The following is a 23823-nucleotide window of genomic DNA, read 5'->3' as shown; positions in this document are numbered from 1 at the left end:
TCACAACCCCACTTCCACTCCATACGTGAGGACTCAGATGTGCCTGAGGTCCCGCAGTCATGCAAGGCAAGGCTCACACCAGCTCCAGCACTCAGGAGGAGAGTAAAGGGACCAATGGGAACAGCTGAGGCCTGTCAGTTTGTCTGGGGAAAGAAAGAAAATGCTACCTGCAAGTGGAGAGGCCAGTTCATACCTGCAGCACTAGGTGAGGAGGCAATGCTGCTCAAAGAGCCACTGTAGCCGGGGGCACTGAGCGGCCAGGCACTCGAGGAAGGCAGTGTGGCATTCTGAGAGGATGGTGGGGAGGACCCTGCAGAACCAAACATGGCACTAAGAAGGGGTGGCAGGTGTGCAGCCAGCAGCTCTGATGGGATGAGGGGCAGCATACAGATCACCTCCTGAGCTTCTGTTTGGGCAAAGGCCTGGATAGGGAGGTGTGGTGCCAGGAGGCAGATAAGGAATACCTTTGAGTCAGTCCCGTAGCCCGTGGGAAGGCCTGTGTGGGGTGCTCCTGAAGGCTGAGGAGACAGAGCATGAGCTCTGAGGTAAGGTTACATCAAGCCATGGAGGAAGATACACCACCAGAATATTTAAAATGTCAGGTCAGAGTTGTAAAAGGTCACATGACTGTTCCCTGCACAGTAACAATTTAAATGCAGGGCAATCCTCACCCTTTCATGGTTCAAACCATAGCCACAATGAAACGCAGACCCCAAGCTTTTCATTACAAATTCTGACATGAAAACATGAGCACTTTCTGACCCTTTATCTCCCTTCCTAGTTCCCTCTGGGGACATAGGCACAGTGGAGACACTGTCCCAGTAACTGCGTCCTTTCCAAGTATGGTGCCCACAGAGCAGTACTTTCTGCTCTGAGGAAGTCCCTCCCTGCACCCTCAAGACACCTGGTTCCTTGGGATGGAGCTCAGCTCCATGTGGCTTTGTGCACTGTCACTCTCACTCACAAAGCTGGGAGGGGTGGGCAGGTGGAGCAGAGAACACTGCCTGGAAGCAAGGGCGGAAAGGGCTCTTCGGACTTGGGACCTGGACACAGATGGACTGTTGCCTTCATCACCACAAACAGAATCTGATGGCTTAAAAGCTACAGTCTCCGAGGCAGGGCCCCCAGGTATGTGGCACCTCCTACATGCCCTGCTGTAGGGGACCTCTTCACCAGAGCTGACAACCATTAGAACATATTTACGTTCTGCAGGTCTCCAATTTTATTTATTTATTTAGGTACTGAGGATTTAACCCAGGGTATTTAACCACTGAGCCACTTCCCTGGTCCTTTTAACTTTTTATTTTGAGACTGTCTCACTAAGTTGCAGAGGCTGGCTTTGAATTTGGGATCCCCCTGCTTCAGTCTCCTGAGTTTCCAGGATCACAGTGTGGCCACTGCCCCTGGCAGCTGATGTGTTTAATCCCAGAGTTGGATTCCATCTTCTTGTCTTGTCTCCATGGCCAATGTGCTTCTCAGCTTGGATTCCTTTCCACTCTTAAGTCTTTCTCTTTTATCAGGTAGGTATAGAACCAGAGGCAGTTGCTTGGCTCTGACCAGAAGCCAGGTGCCTCTTGAGGCCACCTTTACCACATCACAGAAAACTGGGCCAGATGGTGGATGGCACTCGCAACACTCCTGCTGCCCCCCAGAGGTCAAAGGGTCATGTGTAGCTCCATCTGTGCCTGCTCTGGAAGCTCTGCTGTGTACCATGAAACCTTGATTCTTTTAGCTTCTAATACCTGGATCAGCACAACCCATATCACACTTACGCACAACTGTCAAGACACATGGGCTTGCTTTGCCTGCTCTGCCACACACAGGTGTGACTTCCACTCAGGCTGTCCCTGCCATCTCACGCAGGCTCCTCTATTCTGACACAAAGCAAATACCTCACTCCAGCAGGTCTTACTTTAAGTGGAAACCTAACTTAACATTGTGGGAACTCTGTGAGACGCCTTCTCAGTGATGGCTCTCAGATGTCTCTTCAGGCCTCCTTTCTAAGGGCACACCTTAGAAAGCCTCAAAACTGCACCTCAAGTCTTTGTGTGTTTTCTGAGTTCACAGCTCAGCCCAGCACTTCTTGCTCTGAAGTCTGACAGAGGGTGGGCTAAAAATCGGCACTGAGATTTGTGCCAGGAAAAACAGATTGAGATGGATGAAAAGGGTCTTCCTAAATCCTTTTCAGTTTAAAGAGTTTTCAGGTGGAAACTTTTTCATTAAACAGCTAAAGGTTAAATGTGATTCTATAATGTAACCTTAAAAAATGCTATAATATGAAATACAGGTCGAGCATCTGAAATTCAAGGAAACTTCAGTGTCATGTAGTTGGCACACTGTAGACTTTGCATTTTTGGACTGGGTAAGCTCAACTACTAAGTCTCTGTAAGCATTCCCAAATCAAAAAGCTCTGAGATCTAAATCACTTCAGGCCCCAAGCATTCTGGATGCAGGACACTCAACCTCTACAGATCAAGCAAAACCATGTCCCCCAAATCAGTCTTCCTGTGCTGCAGCTGACAGGTGACAGAAGTAGCCCAGCAGCTGGGTCTCAGCCGACTTGCCCCCCAGCTTACACTGCCTGCTGGCATCCTGAAGGAGGCTGGACCTTCCCAGCTGAAGGCAGGTTGAGGGGCCCTCCTCACCTCCACTCTTGAGGAGGTAGCGGTTGACATCCTGGATGGTGGTGTTGATTGTAGGCCCGGTGGGAACACTGCCAGGAGTGACGTCAGGGTCATTCTCGGGATCGATATTCTGAAGTCCTTTCCACGGAACTCCAGGATGGAATTCTGTTTGTGGAAATCAAATGAAATTGCATGCTAGAGAACCTTCGCATTGCTTCCTGACATTTAAAAATATTATTTTCCTGATTGTGGAAATTTTTATAATATGATCATTCAGTTCAGGCACGTGTTACAGACTCTTTCGTGAAATCACTCCCTCCTTTGGAACAAAGCAGAACCGGGTACTACAGCCAACATCCCAGGCCTGTATGTTCTTGCCAGATGGTATCCAGTGTGCCTTCCCCCATTGCCTTACTGCCACTCCTGATAGTGGACTAGGGAGCCACAGAACAAGGCTTGATACCCACACTGATCTGACAAATGGATTCCCAATGGAAATGACAAAGGGGTGGGCTTGAAGCTTCCAGAACATGTGGCCTGGGTCCTGTTCCTCCTAGGTTCAGGGAGTGTTCAGATCTGCTGCTGTAGGTGTTGTGTGGTCTTACCTGGGGGCCAGTTGATGCTGGAGCCATTTGAGATTTTATCACTGTCAGATTTGGCACGTGACCAGCTATGGGGCACAGCTACAGGAGGACTGGCTGGTGACTCACTGTTCTGGATTAAATCGTACCGGCCATAGGAGTCGTCAATGGAGGACTTACCTGGAGGCCCAATGCTTAGACCTCCAGGGATAGCACCTACAGAAGAAAGAAACAGGATCCCAGTGAGTACTCTCTGCTCAAGACGCAAGGGCTGCCAAAGAGCCTTCCCTTCCAGGTTTGTCAGAGTAATGTGAATCATCAGACCTTGTCTGTCTAGGATTCTTTGGTTAGTCCAAAGTTTGTCATTGTAGGACCAAAACTCTTAAAGAACCATTTTACTTAGTCAAGTGGGAACCATTTTTTTTCTTAAGTCAGTCTGTTTCCCAGGCTGGCCCTGAGCTCCTGGGCTCAAGAGATCCTTCTGTCTCAATCTCCCGAGTAGCTGGGACCATAGATGTGTGCCTCTGGGCCTAGTGAATATTTATTTCTTGCAGTGCTGGGGTGGAGCTATACCTCCATCCATGCTGGAAATCTTTTTCTTTTTTTTAAGTTGTAGATGGACAAGATATCTTTATTTTATTTGTTTGTATGTGGTGCTGAGGATCGATCTTAGCCTTTGTGGTTAGCTGCCACAATTGCTGTTATCTGTGTCTTTCCCTCCTGCAGTCAGCCATGCTCATTATGGAAGAACAAACTAGGTGTTAAATTTACACAGACTAAACCAACCAGCCACAGGTGTCGGGGCTCCCTCTTGCCAAGGAAGGTGCACAGATGTTGTGGAGAACATATTAAATTTCCTTCATGTTTAACGCCACCAGGAAGTTTATATTTAATGCTTAACAGTGTGATTACCTTTGATGATTAACATTTTGCTTCTTTTTCCCTTCTAAGTATTTGATTTTGTGTTTTATTATTTTATTGAAAGAATTGACTCATTTTTGTGATTTAGGAATGCAGATGTTAAAAAAAAAACAAGCAAGCATACAGGCTCTGGGGTATTTTCAGTGATTTCTGGGTTTGAAGCTAAGATCTGACGACTGAGTTTCAATAAGTTTGATCCTTAACGAGTTGAAATCTTATGTACTCTGTAAAAGAATGGAATGCTTTTACTCCATTTTCAGCATTGGGTATGTAGAAATGTACAGAATGAGATTCCCTACGATGGGATAATCAACGAATGAGCCAGGAGTGACCCCCTCTGTGGGTGTGCTGGCCACGACGTACCGTGCTTGCTAGGATTCTGATCCAAAGGAGAAGCAGCACTGGACAAGCTGTCCATGGAGTTCGGGTGTGTCCACTGAGGGAGGCGTGACTGGGACTGAGATGGGTCTTTCACCGACAAACCACTGGTAATGTCCATGCTGCTGACATTCATGTTTGGGTTCAGTCCAGCTGAAAACAGAGATGCCATTAGGAGCTACCTCCCCTTCCTCTGCCCGATTTCACTCCAGGCTTCATTGATAGCGAAACACACTGTTAATGCTGGTGAAAAATGCTTCTCTTCCAAACAACATTTTTCTTTTCTTTCTTTTTAAGCAATATTATTCCTCAATTAAAATGAAAATTCCAACAATCTTCAACTAAGTACATCCCACAATTCTCCTCATTTTGTTTGTTTTAGTGCTGAACATGGTCCTGAGGCTGCTCAGTCAGAGCCAACACAAAAACAGTGAGCCAAACAGGAAGGAAAATCCTTTCATATTTCAGGGCATTTTTTGAAATGACCCTCTGCCTACAGAACAAGCTGGTCTGAATAACTAGACCTACCTTTAGTGGACTTCTGGTACACAAGCATTCTTGAAAGAGTGCGAGTTGTGTATCAAATGGCTTTTCAGGAACTGAACTGTCTGGGTGAGTGGGAGCTGCCATTTGCCATCCCAGCTGGAATGGTGAGCTGATGCTCCTAGAGATCTGCCAAGGTCCAGAACTACGTAGGTTGACAAAGATGATGGGGACGACCATGACACAAAGGCTGAAGTGAAGAATTCCTGAAAGGGATGCCACTAAGGGGTAGGCCAGATGTGTGGGCTGGAAGGGAGCCACCTGTGGCAGGGCAGCCCAGCATGACGGATCACTCAACAGTGACAGTCTGCATGCCATATACACCCACCCACCCACACACCATGTGGTGCCCAGTGAGGAAACCCTATTATTAGGCAAGGTGCCAAACATTTTGGTTCTTAACTTTATATCAGGGGCTGCAAATTCAAATGCCTACGGGAGCCAGATGGACAATTCAAATGAAGGTGAGGAGGGCAAGAGAGACTACAGCAGGACAGACAGGCTCTGAACTGTGAAAGCAGGTGCTACTGGGCAACCAGATACTGCCATGTGGAACCCTGACCGGTGTGGCCACTTTTTTTTTTTGTACTGGAGATTGAAGCCAGAGGTGCTCTACCACTGAGCTATAGTCCCAGCCTTTTCTTTTTGAGACAGGGTCTCAATAAGTTGCTCAGGCTGTCTAAAACTTGCAATCCTCCTGCCTCAGCCGCCCGAGTCACCAGGATTATAGGTGTGTATCACTGTCCCTGGGCCAGCTAATTTTACTGGCTTTTTTTTTTTTTTGGTGGTGCTGGGGATTGAACCCAGGGCCTTGTGCTTGTGAGGCAGACACTCTACCAACCGAGCTATATCCCCAGCTCCTTTGGCCAGGCAATTTTAAAAGATGCCAGGAATAATTTTTATTTGATAATTTCCCATTTTTTTCTTCCTTTTTGTACTAGGGATTGAACCCAGGGGTGCTTAATCACTGAGTCATATCCTTAGTCCTTTTTATATTATATTTAGAGACAGGGTCTCACTAAGTTGCTGAAGCTGGCTTTGAACTCGTGATCCTTCTGCTTCAGCCTCCTGAGTCACTGGGATCTCAGGCATCCACCATAGTGCTCAAATGACAATTTCTCAATTTTTAAATGTTAGTGATTGATAGAGAGAGGGGGGCGGGGACACACAGAAGATAGAGACAGATACACACTTTGTAGACCTAACAAAATACTTCTGCAGTTGGATACTACCTAGAGACTGCCTACTTCCTTGCTTTCACTTCCATTTGTACAGATCTATCAGATGAGGGGCCACAAGGCAAGGGCCAGCAGAGCATCCAATTCCCACAATTTGGCCCCAACCCCTCTCTTAACTCTTCCTTCACAAGTAGATAAACTGGCCTGGGCCAATATGAACTGACCCTGGAAAACACCAGAGCTCCTCTATAAGGCCTCTGTTTGTAGAGGCTTTCTCTTTATTCATCAAAATGCTGCCTAGTTGAGGCTCAAACTTAAACCCTACTCTTTGGTTTTTCTTTAGTCATCAAGGTGAAAGTCAACTCTCTGCTCAACAGCTCTGAAAGCCACTGGGTACCAAAGCCACTTCTTCCTGAATGTAGGCCTCATCTTCTTGTCTAGGTGCTTGGCTCTATGGGGAAGAAATGGAATAGCCAGGGAGGCTGGACATGCAGACAGAAAGTGGACAGAAGCCCATGACTAGGTATGGGCTGCTGGCTCCTGGCACCACTAGCTTAGCTCCTAAGAGACTTTTGGTATGTGCAGCTGCAGAGATGCTGACAGTCAGTAGGAAGGTGAAGTTTCCTATATCTTACTAGTTATTCATTTTCAATGCATTTACAAAACTGTAATGTGAATATTAGAACATTTTATCAAAATAATTTCATCAGATTTTGAAGATTTACTGCATGAATTCTTTCATTACACTAAGAAAGAAATCTTTCAGAGCAGAGATGAGCACACTTTATTTTCCAAAGCAGGTCAAGAGGATAGGTGAACAGTACAAGCTAGATTTAGAGCATTTGAGGATGACAGGTGGAATGGAATTAGTTTCCAGAACAACCATTCCTAAAACAGAAGAAAGAGCCTACATGAGAAGCAAATGTACTACATGGTGTTTGCCACAGGCTATGGACTGTGTGAGAACTTCACATATGAACTCATTTGATCTTTAAAGAAACCCTATGAGGTAAACATTTCCACTTTAGAGATAGGAAACCTCAGGTAAAGAGCAGTGAGACAAGTTGCCACAGTTAGCAGTGGGCCAGCTGGTGGTGGGCTGGGACTCAAACCCAGGAAGCTAATTCCTAGGTTAGGCATTAACACTAATGTTGACACCACTTCTTGGACATCAGGCACATTAATGGACAGGACAGGAATGAAAGGACAAGACAGTCCAGTCTAACACTTATCAGCTTCATGTTAAAGACACACCATGTTTGTTATGCTTGAAGCAGGAGGTGTTCCTATGACTAGAACTTGCCACTTTTTTCAGAGACAAGTGCTAGCACTTACAAGGGGATGTTACCAGTTGGTAGCAAATTCTCTGTCACTCAACTGGCCTTTATCCTTTAGGGTATATTTTCTGAGCTACTGATTTCCTTTGTCCTATGTCTGCAGATTTTGACAGCAATAAACAGGCCTGAAATGCAGCCCCTTGCTCTGGGTGACGTCTCTCCTCTGCTGCCTTTGGTTGCGTGATGCATGTCTTTCCTGGCCAGCCAGTATGACCTGGAGGGCGGGAACCATGGCTCTGAAGATTTGTGGGCTTTACATGCTGGGCATGCTCTGGCGGGTCAGTTCCCATTCTGCACTGGAGGTGCTGCAGGGACATCGGCTACTCCGTGAGCAGGGCCTGCTTTAGTGAGTCTGAACACACTACTGGCAGAACCACTGTAAGCTCTTTCCTGCAGCTGGAGCTGGAGGACAGTGGCTGGTAAAGAACAGCAGACGAAAAATAAACTAGGAATGAACAGGTTGTGCTGACGCAACAGTGGAAATGGGAATTTCTCTGGGGTTTTGAAAGACCTTGTGGTCAGTGTTTTGTTTTGCAGAGGCAGCTGGTGTTGCTTCCTCTGCAGAGGCCTCTGGAGGCCTGCTCTAGGGGTCTTTCTGGGGCTGCAGTCCTGGCATGCTGTTCAGCACCAGCCAGCCATGCCGCCCACCGCAGTGCAGTGCGGTGGCCACAGGAGACTCACCGAGAGGGTAAGGAGCAAAGGTGTTGGGTGAAGACTGCTGCTCTTTGGTCTGCAGGTCAGGTAGGCCAGGAGCTTGGGGGTGAGGGGGGAAGTTGTCCATGGCCGATTTGCCTGCAGAGGGGTGCAGAGACAGGTGCGGCGGGGGTGGCGGCGGCGGAGGCTGCTTCACAAGCAGGGCCTGGGCCAGCTGGCGCTGGTGCTGTTGGATCTGCTGCTGCAGATTAGTGATTGTGCGCGCAACCTGACAGGAAGAGACACATACACGTTAGCCAGTGTGAAGTGATATGCATGGCTTTTCTACACTCCAAGTGTTTTCACATCTAGGCCTTCAATGGCTGGGTCAACCCCCTCCCAAACTTAGCCAGTCCCAGGACTTTTGAAAGGGGAGGTTCACCTGGGGGGAAAAAAAAATAAAGGACAATCCTAATAATTCATCAGTTACTGTTTCTTCTATCAGGGACAATCAAGGCTAATGATAAAAGTCAGGCTGGGTGACACCTACTTGCTGCTCCTGTTGTCTCATGGGTCCGGAAACATTACGCTGGGCCTGTAACATCTGCTGCTGGATTTGTAAACGTTGGTATGCCTATTGACAGAAAGAAAAGATAGAATGTTATTAGACAGCCATCAATAGATGGTTCAACTTCCTGACATTGAGCAAATAAAAAATAAATTTACTCTTATCATGGTTGAGGCTAAGGTCCAGAATGGCCAGATTACAGAAACAAGCTGCCCCAATCAAAGAATAGGTACTAAATAGCTCCTAAGCACCTGGAGGCCATGTGATTACCTCAGACAGTGCTGTGGGAACTAAAGCCAGGACAGAACCCCAAACATGGGTCTGTGAATCCTTTCGGCAAGTATACCTGGGGCCAGCATGGGCTAAGGTGATCTCATGGTTCTAAGTACGCTGGTGCAGACCCTGTGTTCAGCTGATTATTTCAAAATGCTGGTGGAATGCTAGATTTTTTTTCTTACAACATGGATTTTGGGATATATTTTTGACAAGAGAACTTAATTTTAAAAAATAGGATCCAAATAACAGTAGAGATTAAGCTCTTAGAAATGTCTCATTAATTATAGATTCACTTAAGTGGATCTATGGAGGCCCTAAAACTGAACATTAGGAAGCACTGAACTTTATTTCTCCAATCCTGGGAAAAAATTTGAGAACAGAATACACTAAACATAATGTAGCATTTTCTTGATGTTCTGCATCCTAGGGCCAGAGGAGCTCTCCAGGTGAAGGAACAACTCTGGCATGTCAGGCCCACAGCACTGTCCAGTGCTGCGTGTCCTTGCTCTATGGCAACGGCTCTAAATCCCTATGTTTATAAGGTATGTCTGGTTCTCACAGCACACCATCTCCTTCTTGAGGGTAGGGTCTTCCGCTGCTGCCGCCAGCACTGAAAGCCATAGGACTGCACAAGTGCATTGCCCCGAACCCAGTACCGCTAGCCTCCCCAATCCCCATTGTGGACCAAGAAAGAGCCTCAGGCTGAGGCCACCCTACCCTGTGTCTTGAGCTCTGTGCTTTTCAGCAAAGTCAGAACACCCACAGTGTCTCTAGGACACTTCCACCCGGTTGCCTCATCCTCCCCTGCTACTGACTGAAAAGCCAGATGTCCAAACTCCATAGACATGTGCTTAAAACCTACATCTTGAAAATACTGAGGCGGGGGCCTCAAGGGCCCACAGACTCCTGTATAAGCAAAAGTCTCACTGGGGCGCCATCCATTAGAGGCCCCTGATGCTCCCGCTGTTCTGCTGCCTGACTCCTACAAGGCACCAGCCAGGACTTCTAAATACACCAGGTGCCCACACATCAAAGAATGGAATAACAGACAAGGCCCTGTAGTGTACATCAATTTAGTACACACCTAGGCAATATAACAACATGGTGTTTTATGATAAAAGGAATAAAACTTTAAAAATTAAAAAATTCAAGACATATTAAATCATAAAACTTTTAAGAATAACTGGGTCATAGCAGCCATACTCTCTCTCTCTCTTTTTTTTTTCAGTTCTGGGGACTGAACCTAGGGGTGCTCTGCTACTAAGCTATACCCCCAGTCCTTTTTTAAATTTTATTTTGAGATAGGAGCTTGCTAAGTTGCTGAGTTTGTTCTTGAACTTGTGACCCTCCCGCCTCAGGTTCCTGAGTAGCTGGGATTATTGGTGTGCCCCCAACTCACATCAGCCACTCTCAGAGGAGGTCTATGAGAGAATCAAGTTTTTAGCTCCAAGGCATCTAGCACCCACGATGAAGCGACTCTGACCTGTTTGTAGAATGGGTACTGTGCAAACCACTCTTGGGAGAATTGAGGAAAGAGTCACTCAAAATGAGTTTTTGTGTTTTATGGCTCAGATGAGAAGCTAAAAGCTCAAAGGAGAGATGGCCTAACTGGATCTGAGACTCCTGAACACGAAGGGGCCAAAACACTTACAAAACTTCGTAAAAACACCCTTAGTGAAAAGCTTTATAACTCACAAACAGTCTTGATGACACATCACACTAGGAAGAGAAGTGTCAGAGCAACCACGGCTGTCCGTGGTGTGTGTTGCTTAGGCGACCTATGAACTCACCAGCTGCAGCTGATGGAGCTGGTTCAACATCGTCATATGCTGAGGGTTAATTGGCGAGGTTAATAGTGCAGGGTTGAGACCAATGTTTTTTGCTGCAAACTGCAAAAGCTGTGCTTGAACCTGTTTGACATAAGACACACTGTCAGCACCATCTGTGAGAACATTTACTTGTCTGCAGAGTGTTTCAGAGACTCAAAATTTATTAAATGATAATTATATTTGTTTCAGGGTTGGACTTCAAAGGCCATTAGAACATCTATGGACATTTTAACATTAGTAGTTAACATGCTGAGAATAAGGAGGGAGGAAGAAAGGAAGGGGTAGAGTCTTTAGAGATTTCTTTCCCTAAGTACTTCAGTTACTCATTAGCTTCCCATGTGTGGGTCTCGGTTATTCCTATCAGTGATTGAGTTCTGCCAAAGTGAAAGCCTTAAAGATGGCAGGCAAGGGCAAGTGTCTCTCACACAGGCCCCTGGGCCTATCCCCTGCACGAGCTGCACCCCCAGGAGCTCAGCAAGCCCCTCCCCTGTGTGCACACTCCAAATGCTGCCACTGCTGCTACAGAGCAGATGTGCCTCTGGCTGGACACCACTGCCCCCAGTCTTCCTGTGGCTCTCTGCAGAACTGACCTGGATACCCACCTGCCTCCCGCTCAGTGAAGTCCCTTCAACTGGAATTCACTACTCTGAAAAAAGTACGGCTAACACTGGCTATTTCAATGTTTTCCAAAGTGTGAAATGGATCTTAATATCACAGGTAGGCATGCAAGATGATTTTGGTGTAACATGGTTGAGGATGTTTTACTTTAATAATTGTCTATGAGCTGGGGCTATGGTTCAGTGGTAGAGCGCTTGCCTAGCACATGTGAGGCAGAAGGTTCGATCCTCAGCACCACATAAAAACATAAATAAAATTCAAGGCATTGTGTCCATGTACAATTAAACAAACAAACAACCCCCCCCCCGTAATTGTCTAATATTTATTAGAAAAATATTGATTTTTCTACTTATGATAAACATGAAATTTTCTTTAAATAAGTTAAAAAGGGCAAGTCAATTTAAAGAAAAAAAATAGCATGTAACAGTATAGCTAATACGGAGATCACATTGGAATTCATTGAGAAAACAAGATAGCACAGCAATGAGTAATATTTGAGACACGTCCTCTGCTCAGGGTGGGGCACAACACTAACTGTTCTCAGGCTGGGTGTGGCTGTGGTGCTGGCTGTGGGCAGAAGCATGCACTGGGAAGTGGCATACAGCAGCCTCTAGGCGATCCACACAAAGGGCTGTCCTGTCCTCTTTTGTTTTCTTCCTGAGGTCGGCAAGTAGCTGTGGCAGAGCTGCCCCACAAGCTCTTAGCTTTTTCTGTCTACACTGTCATGAAAGAGAGGAATGCCTGTGTTGTTTTAGACACATCTTTTGAGGCCTGTCTGTATGGAGGCTTACCCTGATCCTAACACATTTAACTAGCATTCTACCAAGTTCTAGCCATCTCCGTGAGTGCACAAACTTGGACACAAACCATTTCAGAATAATGCTTATTCCCACACATCCTGCTCGTTTCTGTATACCAATACTGTCTTCTTATACGCCATGGTCTGAATGTTTGTGACTCCCAAATACCAGTGTTGAAATCTACTGCCCTTCGATATTTTAGATTAAGAGTTGGGACCCTTGGGAGGTGACTGAGTCATGAGGGCTGAACCCTGAGTGGAATCAGAGCCCTCATCAAAGAGGCCCAAAGGAGTGTGACTGCCCCTGCTTGCATGTGAGGACGCATGAACTCACCAAACCCCAGATCCTCCAGTGCCTTGATCTTGGACTTCTAGCCTCCAAAACTATGAGCAACAAGCCCGTGCCGTTTATTACTTATCCAGGATAAGGGATTTTGTTATAGCAATAAAAAGTCAACTGAGACTTAAATTTTACAAATAATGGAAGACTGATGGGTTAGTACATTTCCTTTTGGAACCGATTAAACACAAGACTCTTCAGGAATCTCAAATATTTTCCTGGTAACAGAGGCCTCAGGGGAGAAAGCAGTTTTCCCTCTGCCACAGGTGGTAGGGACCTCAGGATGCTTTGCTCCTTCCTGGGAGGGCACAGCCTCCCTCTGCCCCAGAATTGACATATCAAGTAGAGCTCTGATGTGTTATCAACAAAAAGCAATCAATTACTAAACATTCTTATGAGGGTAAGGACTGTTACATTGTGATTAAAAACTCTATCCAAAGCCTGAAATTATGGAATGTTCTACACATGCTCTCTGTGACTGCCTTCAGCTTCTCAGCACAGTGTGGCAGTCCTGGGTTGTTAGGGGTCATTTCCTCCACAGCCCAAGCTGCCAACAGAGCAGCCTGCCCTGCCCTTTCCAGCAACCCAGGACCAACATCAGGTTCATCAGAGTAACTCTCTAAGGCAAGCCCAGGACAAACTGCACCACTGGTGGGGTGCCGACTTGTCTTCCCTCAGAGCTGCTCTGACCTGTGGCAGGCTGGGTGGCTGAAGCTGCCTGAGTAGCAGGCTTTGGGGATACTCCTGGGGCAGCAGGGCCAAGCAGCTTCCTGAAGGTTAGGATAGATTTACAGGTTTAAAACATCAAGGACTCCTCTTTGATGTCGATTAACTCAGCTCTCACTTTAAAAGAGTGTCTCGGATATGGCCAAGTCCCCACCAAGCACCCGCCTATGTCGCCCACTTGGCCCGGGTCTGACCTGAGGGGATAGAAACTGAGGCACTTGAGCACGGAGGCTGGGCTGGGAGGAGTTAAGAGGCTGCACTGGCGGCTGCGGCGGCTGCTGCATGGTCCTGGCTTGTGCTGCTCCGCTATTGCCAAACACACCCAGATTGCCACTCGGGATCTGCAGGGAGACGGGATGGACTTTAGGGAGCAGAGGTAGGCAGTTGCACGGGTGGGTGAAATAGTGTGCTACCCACCTATAAATGCAAGGTGGCTTCTGCTTCCCAACACTGCCAACCTGTTCCACCACACCTAGGACCAATACTATCTGTACTGGTGATAGTGGGTGGACAGTCAGCCACAGAAGCAGCTGATGCTTTAAGCTCACAGGAGCCGTATGATAACAGCCCCTTTTCTGGCAGTACTGGGGACTAAACCCAGGGGTGTTCTACTTCTGAGCTACACTGCTGGTCCTTTTTATGTATTTTTAAAAATTTGAGACAGGGTCCCACTAAGTTGCCCAAGCTGGCCTTGTGATCTTCCCACCTCAGCCTTCTGAATGGCTGGGACAGGCACGTGCCATTGCACTCTGCCTGATGGTGCATTTTAAAGTGTCCCCAACAAGGCTGTCAACTTACAGAAACTATAACAACAGAGTATTTCAGCAAACAGTGATGTGGACATGGCTGTCTGAATGACACACATTCAGGCAGCCATTTCCAGAAGGCTATATCTATGGTCAGAGTTAAAGGGCAAGAATGTTTGGTTATTACTACTGACCCAGAGGAAGAGTGACATTTTCAAATGGGAAATATATCTATTATTTCAAAAAACCTTGGAATTGAATCAACTGGCAAATTTGGGTAGTTAACCTGTGTCAAATCCAGTAAGTCTGTCCGGGGTGCATTTTCCACACTGTGTCATGAGCTACCTAACAAAGAGGTGCAGCAAGATGCTCTTGGCCTTCTCTTGGAAGAGCAGTCTGGGAGGCACAGGGCAGAAGACCCATCCTGTGTGCACACTGCTGCTGGGCTGCTGACTCCTGACAGCAGAACATCTGGAAGGGAGATTCCTACCAAACTCGACAAAGCTAGCAACTCCAAGAGCCAGGATTGCACTGAAGGTCAACTGGGATCTCTGAGTGGAGAGGACACTGTTGATAATCCCATGGAGACCACAGGCACAAAAGGGCCTGCTCAGACTCCCTAACACTAGATGTACTTCAAGAAAGGGGCAAAGGTGTGTGTGGGCGTTTTCCCCTGCAAAACCAGCCAGGAGGGCTGGCCTGTAGCCATCAGAGTGCTGTTTGTCTCAATACCATCGAGTCAGAGAATCCACAGGAAGGTGGAGAAATGGAGAACCAAACAATCAGGCCTCCCAGGCCCTTGGGGGACCTCCTGGCGAGACAGGTCCCCTCTGCTTCTAATGGGAGGGGAGTGCCTGGGTTCTCTTCCAGCTCAGTATTACTTGGCAACACATCAGCATTTAAATTAGCAGGAAGTTGGTGTCCAGGGCATGGGAAGACTCAAGTATGTTTTGGTTTAGTGTAAAAGAAACAAACATTTCCTGTTGCACTGTTAAATTTCAGGAACCCCTATTCAGTTCCTGATTTTACCTGAAACACCTGAGAGAAATTCTTATGGTATTTTCAACTACTCTTCCATATTTGATTGTATTTTAAAATAAAAGTATTAATGGAAAATAAGAGTGTTTTCATGGAACACATCTTTCTAAGGGGCAGGTGAACAGAGACCACAGTCAGCTTTCTCCCCAGTCTTACCTGTCTGGAAGAGTTCAAGTTTTGCATGCCCAGCCCTGAGGCAATCCCACCCAGGGCCTGATTGGGGAGTGCACTGTTGGAAAGGGGGAGCTTCAGGCTTGGGGAAGGCAAAAACGGTGAAGTCGTGGGCTCTTCCACGAGGCCGCCATCCTGATTGGAGAAAGAAAGGGTGAGCTGTGCGCAGCGTCCACCAGCAGACAAAGCACCGAACAGTTTCCCAAGGAAGGAGGAAGGGGACGGATGGAGAGAGTTAAAAGAGCGAGTGTGGACAGTGAGGGAATGGATAGCATGGGCGAAAGAAGAGGGGAAAGAAAAAGAGAAACAGGATTAAGATGCCGTTTTCATTGAAAACATTCTACAAACACATACATTAGCTTCTAGTAGTACTGCCTTCAGACACTGCTGCCCCTGACTGGGGAGAGTGAGGAGGAGGGGCCAGAAGTGCTGGCCAAGTCTGATCTGGAGAACACAGTACAGCCAGTTTCAAACAGGTTCTTTGAGAAGATAGGAGCAAGGCTTGAGGCATACATGGGCTGGATTCTGACACTCACCAGCTTTGACCTTGGCACTCAGAAATTTCATAAAGTTTAACCTAATATGAGTGGAAGTCATAAAACATACAATCCTATTATAGTTTTTTCCTTATATTAATTGTGGGCATACTATGTGCTAAGGCCTTAACAAATTGATTTCATCCAATGTCACAACCCATTTGCAATATTATTCTGTTTTAAATATAAGCAAATAGGTCATGGTCCCACTCTCAGGGTTGTCAGATTAAGCAAATAAAAGTACAGGATGCTGTGTTAATTTGGAATTTCAAGTGAACAAATCATTTTTTAGTTTAATACATTCCTGGTTCACTCCACAGCCCAGTTTTCTGAAGTGGAGTGTATTGTCGAGGTTCTAAGAACAGAGAGAAAAATCCTATCAAGGATGGTAAGAGCCCTCCTGGGAGACTTCCTATGTTTTCTAAAGCACATCCCTTCTTGTTTCAACTTTATATTCAGGGTTGGATCATTCTGATCAAATCTAACATGTGTTTCCCTGCTTTGTAGGTCCACCAATCTGGAGGGGGACACCACTCCATGATAACACTAAGAGGACTGAGCTGACCTGGACTTGAATGTGCAGGGAACCCACCACGGGGGCTGTGGGTGTCACTGACATGGGTGGCTGGCCAGGGCTCAGCCCTGCCACTTCCCTTTCTTCAAGGCTACACATATAATTTCCAAATGGAAGAACTGTATATTTGAAATTAGGCAGTAAAACAAATGTGATGATCTTGTGTACTGGAAAGACTGAAGTGGATAACCAGCTAAGTTCCCACAGCAACAATGAAGATCAGTTTTCAATTCCAGCATTTTTCATTCCTAGTAACATCATTTGTGAAACATATTATGCCTCTGAGTTAAACTTTCATATAGTAGGGGAAAAAAAGTTCAAAGTCTAGCAAAAATTTAATCTGACTTGCACTAAGGACACAGTTTAAATGAAAACATTTCTCATTTAAAAACTGCCTAAATCTATTACCTTGTCAAGAAAGGTGGGGCGGTCCATGGAAGACTCTTTGGAGATTGGTGGGCGGCAGCCGAGGGGTTTGGTGACCATCCCATTATAGTCAGTCACTCCCAGTCCACGCTTGTCCATGTCCACCTTCTTTTCCAGCAGAGCGCCTGGGGCACAAATACAGAACAACATGAAAAGCAAATGTGGTCATGGATGTTGACATAGGACAGGTGCTAGCTCCAGCCTCAGGGAAGAGACCCCTGAGCCCTTCAGAAAGCAGCAGGGGCACAATAGCCCTCAGGTGCTGGGCCTGCTTGGCACCCCTGCTGCCTCCCCTTGGAGGAGCGTACCCATGGCTGCCCAGGCTTCACATGCTTGCTTCCCCCCTGAAACCACCAGTGTCAGGGCCTTCCTGACTGTCTATGAGAATGGCTCTTACTCACCTTGTGGCCTCAGTTCCCATTACTGCCGTCTTGTAAAACTAAACTGCTTTTGTATTCCTGGAAGCTTCTGGCCCAGTGACCGGCATTTGTTTGGGTCACTTTAACTTTGCATTACTGTACAAGTCTCAGAAGCTGGTGCTCACTGCTTCCACTAGCCCAAGCTTCTCTGCTCTGACATCTCAACCCCACCTGATCACACCATCTACCACTATTTTTCACAGATTTTGTACCTGAAAAATCTGCCTACTCACTGAAGTCTGTAACCCCCAAAACAATAATTATGGCATCTTTGTGGTCACTTGTGGGAATGTGCAGATTGGCAGGAAACATGAATCACCCAACAATCAATCTCATGTCAAACCCAGGTCATAATACTGTACAATGAGTCTGTCCTTCCTTCCTGAGGTCCACTCAGTGCCCCATTTTCTGTATTTCTGTGCTTCTTGCTGGTGGTTCTGGTGAGTGCTGCTGACGCCCTCACTTACTCATGGCCTGGTCCAGGTTCATGCTGTTGCTCTTCAGGGCCTCCTCGGCTGGCTCTCTCTGCAGAGGAAGCAGAGTGCTTGTCAGCAGCATATAGCAGCAGAGGGAGGGCTAGGAGCAGCGTGGTCACCACCATTGTGGAGAGTGCTGTGATGGCTAGGGTTTGGACCTGGAAATGCTTTTCTCCACTGCTGAGATTACAGGCGTCTTTTAAACAGAAAGCACCCATAATTAAAAATGACTGTGGATCTTGAAGAACTTATATTTAACATCTTAGGAACATAATGCAGGGTTCTAGGACAGCCTTCTAAGTTCTCCATCAAGTGTCTTCTCTATAGTAATGATTCAGCAGGGATGCCACCCGGCTGATACAGCAGGGCCAGACATTGATGCAGGAAGACCCTGTCCCACCTGCCTCTCTAGAACCGGCAACTGTTAAAAGTCACTTGCAGTCAGCCTAGGGGTTCTTTTCCATGCCATGAGTTCTAGGCTCTGCCATCCAAACTTCCTCCAAGAAACAGGAAACAAACAAACAAACAAACAAGCAAAAAAAAAAAAAAACCAAAAAAAAACCAAGTAGGTTTATCTTGGTTGTTATCCCTCTGATTGGAGCTGACTGATCCAGTGGACAACGGAAGCTCCAGGGTGCTGTGATGACTTCAGCAGCTGGGCCACAGGGGCAGTGCCCTGCACAATGCAGGTACGCCTGGCCTGAGGCACCACCCTACAGGTCACCTAGTGAAGACACTCATCTGAATAAGGATTTGGAAAGAAGACATTCAAAGGGACTACACAGCGACCATAGTGATAGCCCTGGCTCTCTGAATCCCTGTCATTTCCCTTAGGAAATAAACAAACTGGTAAGTTTTCACTTACTAGTGGGAACACACTGAGATCTGAATTCTCCCTATACATCATCAGAAACTCAGGAATTATACAGGCTTGGTTAGAATGACTTTTTTTTAAAATATGATGCTTTAGTATGTATTTATACCAAGCTTTCTCTTGTAATCTTCTTCAATCTATTACATTAACTAATATAATTCACTTTTAACTATAAATTATAAGAAAATAAAAAAAAACTATATAAACCATGGAAGCTACAAATCATGTAGTTTCTACTCTATGAAAAAGCTCGTCTTTTTAAAAAAAATTTAAAAATATTTATTTTTAAATTTTAGGTGGACAAAATATCTTTATTTTTAAAATTTTTATGTGGTGCTGAGGATCGAACCTAGTGCCTGGCGCATGCCAGGCGAGTGCGCTACCACTTGAGCCACATCCCCAGCCCCTCTCATGTCTTTCTTGATGGAAACTGAGTGGGTCTTTTGCTGCAGTTCAAACCTAGCCTAAACTGCCCACCAAAGGGGATTTACGAGCTAATGACATCAGTAACCTCATCCTCACAGCCTTCCTTGTGTAAGAAACAATTACAGCTGTTCACTTGGGCAAATATGGGGGAGTAGTAACCGGAGACCACTCACTGGGAAGCCCATGTCTGTGAGTTGTTTGATCAGCCGACTCATGATCCAGGCCTCATCCTGCTTGCCAGATGTCTTCATGCCCTGGAATGAAGTGCAGGCAAGGTGAAGGGCCAAGAGTTGCATTTCTCCTAGAAACAGGAGGCAGCTGAATCTCTTGATAATTTAGAAGTCACAGGATCTTTTTTTTTTTTTTTTTTAATATACTTATTTGTAGATGGACACAATGCCATTTTTTTTTTTTTGTGCTGGGGACTGAACCCAGGGCCTTGTGCATGCAAGGCAAGTACTCTACCAAGTGAGCTATATATCCCCAGCCCTGGACACAATACCTTTATTTTATTTACTTATTCTTTGTGTGGTGCAGAGGATTGAACCCAGTGCCTCACACTTGCTAGGCAAGTGCTCTACTTCTGAGCTACAGCCCCAGCCCCCAAGGACCTTTTTGTTAGTGTTAAATTGTGTTGTACTCCATGAGGTCCCTGACAGTACTTGTGACAAATACTACAGAGAACTGCAGGGTGCAGCACCAGGTTGGTTAATATGTGTAACTTATGGACTTACAAAAACCAGGGTGATTATTTCCCCCTCCTAGGGAATCAATTTGGCTTGTCACAAGAGCATACCACTTTCTTTCTTTCTTTTTAATTTTTTTTTATAGTTGTAGATGGACAGAATGCCTTTATTTACTTGTTAATTTTTATGTGGTACTGAGGATTGAACCCAGTGCCTCACGCATGCTAGGCACAAGCTTTGCCACTTTGCTACAGCCCAGCTCTTAAAGAGTACTACTTTCATTATTAAATAATCACAAGGAATGCTCCAAATTGCATGGTTTTGTCCTTTTACAAACTTTATTCTCAATGGAAAATACAGGGGGTTTGTTGCAATGAATGAAAGGGCAAGAAGAAGAAAACAATCCTTTTAATTTTATTAACTATTCATCATTTGTAACCCTCAGGTGAGAGGAAAGGAGGAAGAAGGAAAATGTCAGAGAGAGAGAATAAGAAAAGGGGAACAGGTCACCTACAGGAAGAGAGAACCCAGCAGGAAGGCCCAGAGCCTGGAGAGTAACTTCCCTCTGAGTCTGCACTGACAAAGGCTCTACTGATAAATCAGAAACAACTGGGTGACACAGTGAGACTCATTCTCAAAAAATGAACAAACAAAAAATGCCCCCTCTAAGAATATACCTCACTGTGTGTTCTGGAACAGGAGCCTGCTATAACTGTGGTAGAGCATGTGGAGCGGGCTTATGCCTTCCAGCAAGCAGTTCATCTGGGGCTGTTTCCACAATTACCATGTTGCTGAAGCCACATCAAACCAGAATATGTTTTATTTTTATTTTTTTGGTACCAGGGATTGAACCCAGGGGGTGCTTAACCCACTGAGCCACATCCCCATCCCTTTTTGTTTTATCTAGAGTCTTGCTGGGTTGCTTAGGGCCTCACCAAAGTTGCTGAGGCTGGACTTGAACTTGCAGTCCTCTTGCCTCAGCATCCCAAGCTGCTGGGATTACAGGCATGCACCAAAAGGCCCAACAAGACTATATGTTAATTAACCAATTTGGTTATTTCAGGTCCCATTATAACTGTTTATCTGGCAGCTCAACCATAAAGAGACTTCTTTTTGATGTCTGCAATCACTTACTTCTACTGCTGGTAAACGGGGCCTGGTTTTAGTTGCTGGGTTCTGCTTACTGCTATGTTTTTCTAAAATGTTCTTCTAAAGTAAATTTTCTTTACAGTAATACATTCACATGATTTACAAGGAATTAGAACATTCTACAGAACCCAGTATGTGTACATACATGTGACTCTCCCTTACAAAACTGTAAGTGTACTATTCATCTTTTTCATACCTTACCTTTTTTACTGAACAATGTATTTTGCTGAACTCTTCATATCAACATACCTAAACCATAACATATTTACAGATTTTTTCTTTAAAAATGTGCAGTTTCACACCAGACCTGGTGGTGCATGCCTGTAATCCCCCCAATTCTGGAGGCTGAGGCAGGAGGATCTCAAGATCAAGTCCAGTCTCAGCAACTTAGTGAGACCCTGGCTCAAAATAAAAAATAAAAAAAGGGTGAGGATGTTGGCTCAGTGGTAAGCACCCCTGGGTTCTACTCCTGGTACAAAAAAAAAAAAAAAAAAGTTTAGTTTCCCATGCTATTAATGGGACATAATTCAACTGGTTACTGTATGTCTTTTCGTTTTCTTACTACAAAAAAGTTGCAATAGAAGAACACATGTCATACTCATATGGCTGTACCATAACAAGTGGAGGTGCTGTGTCAAGTGCTAATGTCCATCATTTTGACAGATAACATCACGCTGCCTTCTTTTTGAGTTATATTGATTTATATTTTTGCCAGCAAACTAGAGTACTGATATTTTCACAGCTTTGAGAATAGGATGCTGACAGTGTGGCACTGAGGATGATGTCAGAAAACGAAACCAATGATAGTGGAACAGAATCTGCATGGATTCAACTTTGTAAATCCATACTTTGCAACCCTGTAGTAAACTTTCTTAAATTTAAAATTTTGACTATAATCAATAGTAACTCATGTGTTAACTTTTTTTTCAGACTGGAAAAATGTTCATTAAACTCATGAAGAAATGAAGTGTGATGATTTGGGCTGTTCAAGTTTTTTTTTTTTTGGTAGCAGGGATTGAACTCAGGGGTACTTAACCACTGAACCATATCCCCAGCCCTTTTAATTTTTTTGATATATAGACAGGGTCTCACTAAATTGCTCAGGGCCTTGCTAAGTTGCTGCGGCTGGCTTGAATTCATGATCCTCCTGCCTCAGCCTCCCAAACCCCTGGGACTGTAGGCGTGGGGCCATGGTGCCTGGTAGGGTTGTCAACCCTAATGTATATTCATCAGTATTCAAAACACCCTAATATTGCATCAAAGACAGTTTAGTAATAAATATTTTAAAAATAATATCAGTACTCCTTTTTTTAAACTAAAGTTTTATATGATGCTCACATATTCTTTTGCCAAAAAAAAAAAAGGCATAAAACCTGAGATTATTATGCTATGAAATTGAAGATCACCTTGTCTGTTGTTTTTTATTGGTCTCTGGTTGTTTTATTTATTTTTAAAAATGTTTTGTTTTAGTTGTTGATACAGTTTCTTTATTTATTTATACATGGTGCTGAGAATCGAACCCAGTGCCTCACACATGCCAGGCAAGTGTGCTATTGCTGAGCCACAACTCCAGTCCTGGTCTCTGGTTGTTTTAAAAACCATTTTCTAGGACTTTGTTAAGTATCAAAGAGATCAGTTCTGTGATGTGAGTTACAATTTTTTCCCCTGCCTGTTATTTGCACTTTGTCTCTGATTAGCTTATTTTCTGTTATGCATGGTTTTTGTGTTTATTATTGAAATCTAAAATTCTTTTATGGCTTGAAGATTTTAGTCATAGTTAGAAATGTCCCTCCAACTGCAATATTGTTTTTATAACAATCATGATTTTATATTTTTATATTGAAATTTGTGATGTAATTGGAATTTATCTTGGTGTGAGTTGGGGGTTCAGTATCTTCCAGATGGCTTCTCATTTATTTCAATACTAGTTAATGGTACACTTCAGCTATCCAACTTTTTAGTTTGGGAACCCCATTATACACTGTCTTAAAGATTAAACATCCCAAAGAACTTTTGTTTATAGACGTTGTGTTTGTCAACATTTACTGTATTTGAAGTTAAAGCTGAGAAATTAAAAAAAAAATATTTATTAGTTTTATTCAAAAACAGCAATAATAATAACAGAAGCATTACATATTAACATAATTTTTTTTGGGGGGGGGTACTGGAGGTTGAACTCAGAGGTGCTCTACCACTGAGCTACATCCCCAACCTTAAATTTTTTTTTTTTTTTAATTTTGAGACAGGGTTCATTAAATCGCTCAGACTGGCTTCAGACTTGCATCCTCCTGCCTCTGCCTGCTGAGTTGCTGAGATTATGGCCATGCACATGGTGCCTAGCTATGAGTAACATTATTTTAAAAAAATTTAATTACATTCCTAAAACACATTTCCAGTGAGATGAACCTGCACTGTGTTGCCCCTCTGTGACTCTAGAGGTCTGGCTTAAGGAACAACTGGGCTCTTACATTTCTGTATGTGCTCTTCCTGACAGTTCCACTTGTGTCCCCTACAGGCCCAAGTGTTGAAGGCTGCTCCCCAGAGTGGCATTACTGGGAGGTAGGGCCTAGAGGGAGGTTTTTGGGTTTGGGGCTGGGCTGTGCCTTCCTCCCTGACCCCTTCCTCCTCCTCTGACTTTCTGGCCAGGAGGTGTGCAGCTTGGTTCCACCATAGCTTTCACTATGATGTGCTGCCTCACCACAGGCCCAAGGCAATAAGGCTCACTGATCAGAACCTCCAAAACTGCTAGTTCTCTTCTGTAGAAGCACTGCACCTACCTTTTGAAGTCCCTTTTTGGGGGCATTGCCCCAGGAGCTGCAGGAGGAAGTGCTTTCTTGGGAAGCAGCATTGTTCCACAGGTCCCCTTCCTCGTCCTCCCACTGGCTGGGGCCCAGGTTCACTTCATCCCCACCACTGCCCCAGCCTTCTTGCATAGATTTGGAAGCTGGAAG

General features: G+C 45.2%; 1 protein-coding gene and 1 non-coding gene across 10 annotated transcripts in view; both read right to left on the bottom strand.

Annotated features, from left to right (window-relative positions):
* Positions 1 to 23823, bottom strand: part of Tnrc6c (trinucleotide repeat containing adaptor 6C) — a 119246-nt gene that overhangs the window by 5741 nt on the left and 89682 nt on the right. For 5 of the 9 annotated variants that reach the window (XM_058572785.1, XM_058572783.1, XM_058572787.1 and 2 more), the window contains 13 exons: positions 23650 to 23816; positions 19211 to 19291; positions 17729 to 17786; positions 16825 to 16967; positions 15292 to 15465; positions 13546 to 13692; positions 10830 to 10949; positions 8746 to 8829; positions 8244 to 8484; positions 4490 to 4657; positions 3230 to 3421; positions 2646 to 2789; positions 194 to 310 (listed from right to left, as the gene is read on the bottom strand). In XM_058572785.1, the coding sequence (XP_058428768.1) occupies positions 194 to 310; positions 2646 to 2789; positions 3230 to 3421; positions 4490 to 4657; positions 8244 to 8484; positions 8746 to 8829; positions 10830 to 10949; positions 13546 to 13692; positions 15292 to 15465; positions 16825 to 16967; positions 17729 to 17786; positions 19211 to 19291; positions 23650 to 23816 (1836 nt within the window). Of the gene's footprint in view, positions 1 to 193; positions 311 to 2576; positions 2790 to 3229; positions 3422 to 4489; positions 4658 to 8243; positions 8485 to 8745; positions 8830 to 10829; positions 10950 to 13545; positions 13693 to 15291; positions 15466 to 16824; positions 16968 to 17728; positions 17787 to 19210; positions 19292 to 23649; positions 23817 to 23823 lie in introns of all 9 variants that reach the window. The other 4 variants (XM_046424931.2, XM_046424932.2, XM_046424933.2 and 1 more) reach the window with 4 other exon arrangements.
* On the bottom strand, positions 5830 to 5902 carry Trnav-cac (transfer RNA valine (anticodon CAC)). The gene has a single exon. It is a non-coding gene; the product is annotated as a tRNA-Val (tRNA).

This window comes from Marmota monax, unplaced genomic scaffold (assembly GCF_021218885.2).
Source record: "Marmota monax isolate L192 unplaced genomic scaffold, Marmota_monax_Labrador192_F-V1.1 WCK01_AAM20220418_F8-fsc00362, whole genome shotgun sequence".
In the NCBI taxonomy this organism is placed as follows: Eukaryota; Metazoa; Chordata; class Mammalia; order Rodentia; family Sciuridae; genus Marmota; species Marmota monax.
This window is presented reverse-complemented; position numbering and strand designations above follow the sequence as displayed.